Source organism: Thermobia domestica, chromosome 1 (assembly GCF_964235325.1).
Source record: "Thermobia domestica chromosome 1, izTheDome1.hap1.1, whole genome shotgun sequence".
NCBI lineage: Eukaryota > Metazoa > Arthropoda > Insecta > Zygentoma > Lepismatidae > Thermobia > Thermobia domestica.
The window spans coordinates 169,435,070-169,448,038 of record NC_137454.1 but is presented as its reverse complement, the minus strand read 5'-3'; the positions used below and the strand labels follow the sequence as shown (position 1 = coordinate 169,448,038).

General features: G+C 36.7%; 1 protein-coding gene across 1 annotated transcript; it reads left to right on the top strand.

The window, feature by feature from the left end:
* Positions 1 to 324: 324 nt before the first annotated feature.
* On the top strand, positions 325 to 1,893 carry LOC145671701 (putative glutamate receptor). The gene has a single exon (XM_081740917.1). The coding sequence runs from the start codon at positions 325 to 327 to the stop codon at positions 1,891 to 1,893; it is 1,569 nt and encodes a 522-aa protein (XP_081597043.1).
* The last annotated feature ends 11,076 nt before the right edge of the window (positions 1,894 to 12,969 follow it).

The following is a 12,969-nucleotide window of genomic DNA, read 5'->3' as shown; positions in this document are numbered from 1 at the left end:
TACGTTGTTAGTAGAAACAAAGCATTTCTCTCAATTGGAAAAATTGAGAGGAACTTTGAGGGCATGGACAATCTGATGATTTCCACGATTGCTAATGTATGTTTGAAGAATTTTGATGGCCATATTTCCATTATCATACTTGGAAACGAAAATGAAAATAACTTCATATATGAACATCTTCTTCAAGTTTTACAGAAAAATGAGGAGTTTTCTGTCCGCATATTAAATATAAATTACCCCTCAAAAAACGTAAGTGTTACGATAAATCACCCAACACAATTTATACGTGAGAACTTTTTGCTTATAGCGGAATATAGCGAAGACATGATGCAAGTGATCTCAAATCTACAGAGAAAAGCACTTTGGAATTCAGACGACCGTTTAATCAGTGTCATAACTTCAATCAAAGAGGAGCCGGTTATATTAAGGATCTTTCAAATCCTATGGGAAATTGAAGCACTTAATGTTGCTGTGATTGATTTATCATCAAACTCCCAAAAGATATCCATTATCACTTTTAACCCATTTCTTTCTAATGATAAAAATGACAATAATCAAACACCTTCTATTACTCTTGTAAAAGTAGATGAGAACAATATATACCCAGATAGGTTAAGAAATACTTTAGGATATCCACTTCGCATTACAATGTTTGATGGTCTCCCGTTGTTAGCTAGACTTGAGGAAGGAGATACATTACGTTTTGGAGGAATGTCTGGAGAATTGTTCTCTACTATGGTGCAGTCAATGAATATGACACCCATTGTTGTAAAAAAGCGTAAAGGTATTAAATTTGGAAGACCACAACTTAATAATACTTGGACTGGTAACGTGGGCGATCTTTTAAGAAATGAGGCTGACATTTCCTTGAATCCTATGGCACTGTCATCAAGAGTTTTACAAGTTGTATCTGCAACGAACTGTTTCATACTTGATTCTTTTACTGCTTTAGTTCCAAAAGCTTATCCATTTCCTCGGTGGATGTATTTGCTTTTTCCATTTTCCAAGCAGCTGTGGTTACTAATTCTAATAGTATTTGGCATATTTGAATTTGTATTGTACTTCTTCCTAAAACTTTTGCAACGGAAGGATGAAAATTTCAGAAAGAACGCATTTTTATATATGTACTCAGTGTTTCTACAAATATCTGTTCCCTACCTACCACGAACATTTACTTTACGATTTTTAATTTTCATACTAGTATCATTCAGTGGTATCATTAATGTGTTATATCAAAGTTTATTTATTGGTTTCTTAACTGTTCCCCATTATAATAAGGATATAAATTCACTGGAAGAACTATCAAAGTCCGATTTAAAAATAGTAGCATTTGGGAGCATAAGAGAATCTCTTTTACAATCAGAAGACCCAGTACTTCGAATACTAGCTAAGAGCCTTGTGGAAGGACATCACTATATTGAGAACTGCCGACGAGTATCCGAGAAAAGAGATGTTGCTGTATTTGGGCCTAGAATCGAATTTCAATACGCAATTTCACTGTTTTATTCTTCACCTGGAAAAAGAAATCTGTTGCATATTATGAAGGTAAATTACATGCAATTCCAACTTGGATTTCTATTAAAGAAGAATTCGCCATTTCTTCCTATAGTAAATAAAATTATATCTGGGTCCATTGAAGGTGGACTTGTAAAAAAGTGGATTACAGATCTGACTGGTAATGAAGTGCAATTGGATCTAGTTGATTACCAAGATCTTTCACTGAAACAACTTGAACCCGTATTTTACTTTCTTGGAAGTGGTTTGACCTTGTCTTTATTAAGTTTCATATCAGGATGGTTTCATTGTTTTTTTTTTAGGTCACGGTCTATAACCAAGCTGAAAATACATTATGAAGCATTTACTTCCAATGTGTTTCCACAAAGTGCTAGTTAACATAACATAAATTTTGGGAGCAGCGGGAGTGTGGTTCCAGCTAGTGATAAGAGAAATCTTATCCTTGTTTTGATTTACTTGTTTGAAGTGTAACCAATGTTTCTTGAGTACTTTCTATGAAGCATCCAACTTCCAACCATCACTTGGACAGACATGACAAAATTAGTTGATGATTTCGAGTTTTTCCTTGCACACTTTAAGTTTCTCAGAGCTCTTTCAAATATTTTGCCCACAGCCTTGAGTGATTAGTTGCCTATTAAAACATCACCCTAGGCTCCGACAATTATTCCGTGAGAAGTCTCAAGCAAAGGTAGCAACGGCCGCTAGGAAGTCCAAGGACAAGAGAACTTAATTAAATTAATTTTCCAAGCATAAAAGTACTAAATCACAGAGAGAACTTCAGATTTGTAATTTAAATTTATAAGTGAACAACATATGAACATAACTTACAATAATATTTTTCTTAACCTTTTAAATAGAATAGCTTTAATATTCGCTAACATATATATTTCGAGTTTGAAAACTTGCATAATATTGAAACCAAACTAGCATGTACCAGGCAAATCTAGGTTCATTTGCCCATTCGAGGTGTTAGAAGCTCTAAAAATTGTATAATTACGACTAATATCTTACTAGTATAACCGAGGGCAAGGATCATTATTCTTGAACAAATGATTTAGCAACACAATTTGTATTTTCAAAACAATGGAAAAGACCATTAAGTGAGCGATGTGTGTGATGGATTAAAATCATAGAGTGCTCAGAAAAGTAAAATAAATTACTATCGAATTAAATTCTGATTACTTAATATTTTAATAACTCTTAAGTCAGCATGTCCATACACATCACATTATTGCAGTAATTACAGTAAGGGCCAGAAAATACCTATTTACCTTAATTATCTGCATTCGATCTGGATAGTGAGATGGCGAGATTGACAATTCAAATGAGAATGAAATATTTTTTTCAGTTTATCGTTCCACAGCTCTGTCTTTTAGGCTAAAGGAGACAAATGGTTATTGGAAGCGAACGATCATTAGATTAAAATTTCTTATACTGTCCCACCGGGGATCAAACACAGGCCGACGTGCACCAAAGACACACACGCTAGGTATTAGATAAGCAAGAAGGGTCTTGAGAATTAAATAATTCACTCTCAGTACTTAAATCATTCAGATTAAAATTTATTGCTTACGTTAGAATGCCTTTTTTGTTCTGATTATATTCACATGATCCAGAAAGTTTACCTTATTATGGGGGCAAACCACTCCAACTACAATATTGCACCTACATTGCGCCAGCTAAAGCCATACAAATACATCTTCGACTTTAATGAAATGTTAGAGTGGGCATTAGAAACAAAATAAAGAGACTCGCATTTTGGTATTTCGACACCCATAGCATTTAAGGGGGAGAAATTCCTTCTAAATTTAGTATTGCACCCTTTTTTAGGGCAGCGAAAATTACACAAATACATCTCCGATTTTAAAGACATTTACACAGTGGGCTAGAGACGATAAAGGAATCTGTATTTTATGTAAACAACCGCGGAATTAATGGACTCAAACCCTGCTTCAACTTCAATATTAAATGCTTTTTATGGCAGTGAAAACTACGGAAATACATCTAAGATTTTATTGAAACCTATATTAGAGACAAAATAAAGTGGTCCATATTTTGTTACATCAGTATCCTGGAGTTTAGGAGAGCAAAACCCCCCTCCAACTACAATATTGCTTTTCTTGACAGCAGCAACCTCAGAAGTCCAACTCCGATTTTAGCGAAATGTATCCAGTGGGCACTAGAGATAAAATAGATTCCCGTATTTATTTATATCGGGAACGGCGGCAACCGTGCGAAAAATACCCTTGAAGTTCAATATTACACTCTTCTTAAGGAAGCAAAAGCTATACAAATAGTCTATGTCTCCGCTTTTAACGAAATTATGAAGTGGACACTAGAGACAAAATAAAGAGACCTAGATTTTGTTACATCGGCTATCGTGAGATGTAAGAGAAAAATCACCTTCAATTTTAATATTACACCCTCTAGTAAATCTTATACAGTGGATACAAGTGGTAAAATGAAGAAATGGAATGGAATGAAATCTTTCAGTTTAACGTCTCACGATGATGCCCTTTATGTTAAGGAAGACAATGATTAAGGCAAGTGAATGATGATGGAAGAATTGATGGAGTGAAAAATTGGGAGGAAACGGAAGTACTCCGAGAAAACCCATGAACACGATGTTGTCCACCACAAACCTACTTGGCCGGGGGATCGAACCAGAGGCCTACGCACCAGAGGTAAGCGCTTTACAACTGAGCCATCGTACCCCCATGGTAAAATAAAGAGACCTGTATAGACAACAAACGAGTTTATTTTGTCAAACCTTTCTTCACCTTCAATATTGCACTGTTTTTGTTGTAGTGACAATCACAGAAATACAACTTTGATTTTAATGAAGGTTATACAGTGGACACTAGAGATGAAATTAGGAGACTTTTATTTTGTTGTTCCGGCGACAGAGGCATTGATGGGCCAACTTCGGTATTGAACCGTTTTGCAGAAGCCAAAACCACAAAAATACATCGCCAATTTTAATGAAACTTATGAAGTGAACGTTAGAGATTAAGTATTTTCCTCGGGGGTAAAAGTAGATCTGAAAAGGTAGGGGGACGCATTACGTCACACCGTCCCCCGTGCCTATCTTTGCCCATTGTAATTTTTTTAGAAAGTGGGGGGACGTCACAGATATTTTCGGGAAGTGAAGGGACGGGGTCCACCTGCGCTACCCCACACTCTCACCCCTGATTTTCCTACATCAGCAACTGTAGGATTTGAGAAGAAACTCCTTCTAATTTCAATATTGCACCCTTTTTGTGGTAGCGAAGAGAACACAAATGCATCCCATATTTTAGTGAAACTTATATAGTGGGCACTAGAAACAAAATACAGAGATCCATATTCTGCTATATCGTCAGCCCTGGTGTTCAACGGGCAACCCTCCTCCAACTTCATTATTACACGTTTTTTTATGGTAGCAAAACCCACATAATTACATCTCTGATTTAATTAAGCTTATACAGTGGACACTAGAGATGAAATAAAGAGACCTGTATCTTTTATATCATCAACAAAGAGGTACATAGGAGCAAACTTTTTCTAACTTCAATATTGTACCGTTTTTGTGTCAGGAAAATCACACAAATATATCTCCGATTTCAATGAAACATACAATGGACACTAGAGATAAAATAAGGACTACTGTATTCTATTATTCCGGCAACCGCGGAGTTTAATATAGAAGAAACCTTCGAACATCAATATATGGGTAGCACCTATTTTCTGGCAGCTAAAACAACACAAATACATGTCCGATTAAAATGTAACGGACAAAAGATATATATATATATATATATATATATATATATATATATATATATATATATATATATATATATATATATATATATATATAGATAGATAGATAGATAGATAGATATAAAACTCGTATTTTTTCATAACATCAACCATGGTGTTTAAGGGGGCAAAAACTCCTCCAACTTCAAAATTGCTATCATTTTGTTGCTGCAAAATACACACAAATGCATTTCCGATTGTAATGAAACTTAAGCAGTGGACACTATACAATGCAGTCAAATTACTAAAAAGTAAGGAACATATTAGTAACAAGCTGAAAATTTGTACAGATGTTGGGAATGATGTTTGAAACAACATACTTAAAATCACCTCAAATCGCACCTGACCATCGCCCGCCATATTGGAAAATGGCCGCTGGAAGTGTCAAATGAACAATACCCAGATAAAATACCAACATCTTCGTTTTGGTTGAATATAAACAGATAAATTTAATGTGACTTTATACAACATAGATAACACAATATTTTTATATAGAAGCAATGTTTCATAAAATGTGTACTTTCGTAAATATTTACCTCTAAATTCTTATTTTCCGAAAACCATCGTCAAACTGATTTAAATTTTATTGATCTTAGGAAGTAATTAACAAGTTAAAATTTGACATAGATGTTGGTAAAGATTATGTAAATGACATTCTAAAAATCCAAGAACTTCTTCGTTCGCCATATTGGAAAATGTCTAAATGTTGGAAGTAATTGAAAGATATTATATTTTAAAAGTGAACTTCTACAACGTCTCCACGGGGCTAAATATTTGAGAAATTGTAAATGCAGTCGATTTGAAGTCAATTGGGATCAACGTTGGTAGGAGAGGGAAACATTATGAAGTGGTTAAGGTTGTTGTCCTTCATTTTGGAATCAACTTATTTGTTTTAAATAGCAACATGGCCGTATGACATATTAAACAACACCCTCGTTCGCAGAGAAACCAACAGTAAGGTTATTTTTCCAAAATTTGCAAGGGTTTGGAAGTTATGAATAGGTTTAGGATAGGATAGTGTGAAATGCTGTGAAATGTGCTGTGCGATGTTTAGAATTGAAGGATAAAGATAAAGTAAAAAACAAGCTTTGTAACTTCTCACATTACATATTCTTTAATGACCACGAAAAGAGAGAGCTAACACACATGAGACAATTACAATTACATGACATATTCAACTTGTCCACAGTTCTGTTGTATGCACATTCTTAACCGTGCGACCCAGTGTTTGTGCACTCTGCAAAGTATAATCGGTGATATTTGTTTACAGACCGTAATGATTATCCTTTTCAGGAAACCAATGTAATTAACTTTACATTGCTAGACAATAGTTTTAAGGTGCCCCAAAGATAAAAATTCAAATTAGTTAGTTCGGGGTACTTTGCTGGCCACTCAATTGGTCCATGCCGGCCTGTCCAGCAACCGGGAAAGTGTTCATTGAGCCATTGATTACATTACGTCCCAGGGGTGTAGCCACGGGGGGGGGGAATCGGGGCCAGGCCCCCCAAATGATTTCCTGCCCCCCAAATGACCAGATGTTAAAACATCATCGGGAAATTACCTCGCTTCAGTCATTTAAAAATAACAAAGTTTACATATAATTAATAATTTACGGTAAAATAGTATTTTACCATACTGATCACAAAATAGTATGGTATTTCTTCCTTATAGCGATCCGAAAATTCTATGGTATACTTTTTGTGACAGCAGATTACATAATTTACGGCGATTTGTATTTGACAGTTTGGAGACAAACGTTTTGACAAGGTACTATAAATTCTACCATAAAACAATGGATCTAAACTAAATTGTAAGTACATTATATTATTTATATGCTGTAATTAGTGTTGTAAGAAAACGGTTTTTATCAGGTGGAAAATTTGGTGAAAAACAACGTTTTTATTCAGTTTTTTTCAGTTTAGATTTCATTCGCTTTTTAAAATGCTATTTCGTGTAAAAGAGGAAGTGAGATATAGCTGTTAATAAAAATAATTGTCTTTTTTGTAACGAATAATAAATATTTGTCAGAAAATATTAAATAAATCAAGTGGAATTTCAAAGAAAATCAGTCTTATGTATAAAAGTAACCAAGAAAGTCCTGTCGCTTTTTGTGGAGGTCTGCGATAATTGGCCCTCACACCGTGAGTTGGATGTGAATGGAGATAAGGCGATAATGAGTTCTTGGTGTTTATATATCCAACATACTACCTGGTTGTGGCAGTTCAGTTACACCATGAACTTGCGTAAGGATAGACCAAACATGGAACCACCACAGAGCATCATAGGGCGTGTATGCTGTACGAGTTCAAACTTGGTTCAAACGCCGCAGCAGTGTGGCGGAAGATATGCCAGGTCTTTGGTGAGGGTGTCGTGACTGAGCGGACAGTGCAGTGCACAGTGGGCCAGAATTAGAATCTGACTGGAAAAAAGTAGTTTTGGCAACTACGTCTAATCTACATTCGAACAGCACAGTTGTGTTAAGTAATAAATAAGGTTTCTTGCTGCGTATCAGTAAACACGGATAACAGCATATAGTGGCGGCAGCAGCACTTCAAAATTGATAGTTCATTATCTGTTTTATAGCACGCTGAATTGGGGTAGTATGAACGTAAGGTTTGCGGTTTAATTGCGCATGTGAAAAGGCAACAAACGATCGTAAAATAAGCTATGAGTAAAGGTATGTATATGTACTTGCTGTTTGACTAAAGTTTTGATTGATTGGTTTACGTTGCTGTTCTGTAGAAGCATTTCTAGAGAGTCGAAGTATTCACGTATTGAAGAACTGCTATTGGAAATTGAAATTGAGATTTAAAAATGTACGTTCATGTCTGTATTGAGATCTTTCGTCATGATGTAGTTTGATATATGTATTTCGAAATACAGTTGTGATCTACTGCCCGTTCTTGCCCGATTTTTATATTTATCGTCTTTTCAAAGTTAGGTGTAGCGAGCCGGATACGCTCTTCGTGACGTGAAGAACCTGTACGAGGTATTGCGTTCTAAACCATCACTTTATAATTATGATACGAACAGTTATGGAATGTAAATTCTTTCTGTGGATGTTTTTCGCAGTGTGAGAGTGACTTTAAGTGCCTTCAAAGTGATTTCGAGAAACGTTGGAAGCTGTGTAATAGAATGACTGATAAATTTTTATCCAAATAAAATGATTGGTTGGAACTTGGAAGGACATATTAAGTTCTCTGATAAAGTATTTACTGGTTTCAAAACGATCTCTTGAAGCCAAGAGCATAGGCCTTTGACAAGCAAATTAGGCAGACCTAGTAAACTCTTCGAAGATCCGGAAACAAAGTCGAAGAAAAAACTTGTACAACCACTCATTACAAAGCATTCTGAGTAAAAGCTGGTGTTGGCTACCCAATGTTCATTGAGAGCTGCTGGAAAAAGAGATGCCGCGGTTGTATTAGGAGAAATCACTCAAACGACACCTAAGGGAGCAACGAAAATCAAAAAGGCTTATCATTCGCCAAAATTCTCTCAAACACTTATTCTCCGGATGAAGTCGTGGCACTTATTATAGATAACAACTTAACAAAAAGACAGTATGAAAATTTGAGACTAGGTGCAAAGGCAGAACATTGTGACATATATCCGTCGTATAAAGTGGTGTGGGAAGCAAAATTAAAGCGTTATCCCAGAGAAAATAATATTATAGTAACTGACACGTCAGCCGAAGATAATTTACAAGCAATAGTAAATCAGACAATTGAGCGCATCGTGATTTTAATGAAGATTATATTAAACAGTGCATCAAAGATGGAGACATAATGAAATTAGTGTGTGAGTGGGTTTGAGATGGAAGCAGTTGTCATAATGTATACAAGCAGAAAGTTCAAACAGAAGATAAATTGAACTAGTGCCTCAGATATTTTTGCTATCTCCTTCGTTCCCTTACAGTTGTATTCAACATCAGATAGGGAGGTTGACAAAGCAATTCTGTAGCAAAATCCCTAACCATCGTCGCCTAGATTTGTCGACCAATTAAATTATTGTACTAGAAAAGAGAACTGAACTGTCGAGAAAAGAGGTATGTTCAATGGAAACGCAAATACGTAATTTAAAGCCTACTAATGTACCAATTCAGGAAAAAGAAGTAAATGATATCCCTAAACTTGTGTTCACAATGGTGAATGGGGAAATGTGAAACTCTGTTACAGAAACTTCCTCCCCAAACGTACTCCTTGAAGGCACTTAAAGTCACTCTCACACTGCGAAGAACACCCACAGAAAGAATTTACATTCCATAACTGTTCGTATCATAATTATAAAGTGATGGTTTAGAACGCAATATCTCGTACAGGTTCTTCACGTCACGAAGAGCGTATTCGGCTCGCTACACCTAACTTTGAAAAGACGATAAATATAAAAATCGGGCAAGAACGGGCAGTAGATCACAACTGTATTTCGAAATACATATATCAAACTACATCATGACGAAAGATCTCAATACAGACATGAACGTACATTTTTAAATCTCAATTTCAATTTCCAATAGCAGTTCTTCAATACGTGAATACTTCGACTCTCTAGAAATGCTTCTACAGAACAGCAACGTAAACCAATCAATCAAAACTTTAGTCAAACAGCAAGTACATATACATACCTTTACTCATAGCTTATTTTACGATCGTTCGTTGCCTTTTCACATGCGCAATTAAACCGCAAACCTTACGTTCATACTACCCCAATTCAGCGCGCTATAAAACAGATAATGAACTATCAATTTTGAAGTGCTGCTGCCGCCACTATATGCTGTTATCCGTGTTTACTGATACGCAGCAAGAAACCTTATTTATTACTTAACACAACTGTGCTGTTCGAATGTAGATTAGACGTAGTTGCCAAAACTACTTTTTTTCCAGTCAGATTCTGATTCTGGCCCACTGTGCAGTGGTGGTTAACAAGTTTAAGGACGGTGACGAGACATTCGAAGGCACGCCACGTGCCGGAAGACCAAGATATTTACAAAATGTCGATCTTCAGACAGCAATTGAGCAGCGTCCAAGAATTGCCGCTAGTGTCCCACTGGCGGCAGGGTTTCGTCGAGTCGAAACATATGTCTCTAGTCGGGGTGTTGAAGTTACCACCGCGTAACAGGAAGAACTTCGTATTGCCCGAGCTCCTTAGATTTTTCGCTGAGAATCGCGAAGGGACCAACGCGAACTATCACCAGTCATCTGCATGCGGCTAATATTAGACTATATATTATTTTTTCTGACGAATTGTTCCTAAAGTGAGCTCCGAGGGTCAAGAATAACCTCTGCCTCAACATCATGAAGTGAAAAATCTTGAGATAAGTTCGATAATTGTATGAATTTAGATGATAACTGTCGTCGATCATTAGAAAGTGAGTATGCGAGAACTATGAAATAAAGTAAATAGACACGCGTCATATTGTTTCAAAATACATGGCGAACACATTTGATCTAATCCCAATCAGTTATCGTCGAATATACACGGTTAAAGGAGCACTCTGATTGACCAAATTAAAAAGATCTTAACGATTTATCCCTTTACAAGCGACGTTTCCTTCATCGCCTTCGTAGCGAAGTAGGAAGAATACTCGCCTAGTAATCATAAGGTTGGTGGTTCGAGTCGTAATTTTGTGGATATTTTTTTTTTTTTTTGTTTTTTGACTCACCTTAATGTAAAGAAATCACATATATAGCCGATTTAACATTTTGGGGGAGTAATTTTGTTTTTCATTGGCGTTTTGTCGCGTCTCTGCTGCTGGTGGTATAATCTTCAAAATGGAAGAGGAGTCACCGCGGATCGTCGCTGCGGCGCCGCCAATGTTTGGCGAGATGTCGCTAAAGCCCATTTGTGGTCCACGAACGCTTACGGCATGGAGACAATTCAGTGTGAGTGGCGAAACCATTCGGCAGCACCTTCAACTGAGGAAACATTAGAAGTTGGGTCGATGGGTCCCACATAACTTGAATCCAGATCAAAAGGCAACCAAGCAGACACCTGTGTTTCTTCGATGTCTCGACTGAGGAAGGAGCCATTTCTGGGCAGGGTGTTTGCATGTGATGAGAAGTGGGGCCTGTACGAAGTTCCATCATAATTGGTCGCATCCCATGAACGGTTCGAAGACAGCCGAAACTAGCACTGCACCAGAAGAAAGTCCTCCTGTGTGTTGATGAACTGCTCGCGACATCGTGCATCGGGAACTGCTACCAGATGGTATAGCATCAATGCAACTGTGTACTGTCAGCAGTTGAGCCGTGTTCAAGAAAAACTCAAAACTCTGGAGCCAGCACTTCTGAATCCCAAAGGGGTCCTTATGTTACAGGACAACGCTAAGCCCCACGTGGCTAGGTTGACCCGGGACACCATTTTACGCCTTGGATAGGAAACACTATTGCAGCCCTCATACTTCCTGTACATTGCACCGTCCGATTATCATCTGTTCCCTTCCTTGGATAATCACCTTAAAGGATGCCAGCTCAAATCCCTAGTAGAGGTGCAAAATGTACTTGATGCCTTCTTCACTTCACGGCCCACCAACCTCTACCGCGATGGAACCCATGGCCTTTCAGAACGTTTGCAGAAGCTTGTCGATCTATTCTTGATCTTCCAGGTACGTGTTAGGTGACATGTGAATGTTCGGAGGTGGTGAGTGAGAAAGCGATAGAACTTTCTTGGTTACTTTTATAGATAGGTTCTGTGTATTGAAATAGTTACGCACAAAGGTATAATGTTTGGTCCGTGGCAGTAGTTCTTGGTTAAACATAACAAAAATTACCTGTAATATAATTTAAGAAAATAATAATAATAATAATAATAATAATAATAATAATAATAATAATAATAATAATAATAATAATAATAATAATAATAATAATAATAATAATAAGCTAAAAACAGTGTTTTTAGTTTTCCGGAAGAAAACCAAAATTTTCCAGTTTTTTCAGGCTTCAAAAACACTAGCTGCAACACACTTTTTGTAGATTGTAGCTGGCCCCCCTTCAAAAACGACGGGCCCCTCCTACAGAAACCTGCTGGCTACACCCCTGTTACGTCCATAATGTGGCGGTGCCCTATCTTGTGGCCAATATTGATGAAATCAACAAAAGTGGCATAACAATATTTTCAAGTATATCTTCATATTGTGCAGCATCCGAGGTCTCATCAATGAAAACAGGTCCAATAAGGTTCTCGCCCCATATTCCACACCACATCTTACGTGCACCTTACATCTTTGATGCATCTATCCAATTAGGATTTGTATTAGCTCAGTACTGAACATTTTGCCCAGCACCGAAAAATTCCACGGTAAAGTTTTTTCTTTTTTAAATCTGCAATGGGTTTGAAGTTCTGAATTATTTAGGATAGCTTATGTTGTCTTTTAAACCTAAATTTTGTTATGAGGGGACCATTGTATGAACAGAAACTGACTGTCTCTTTACTTTTTTTTCTTGAAGGTAGAACGAGATGCTAATGGTAACTCGAGATGCTAATGGTAATGTGTGTTAGCTCTCTCTTTTCCTGGTCATTAAAAATATGTAATGTGAGATGTTACAGAGCTCGTTTTTCACTTTATCTTTATCCTTCAATTCTAAACATCGCACAACACATTTCACAGCATTTAACCTAAGTCTATTCATAACTTCAAAACCGTTACAAATTTTG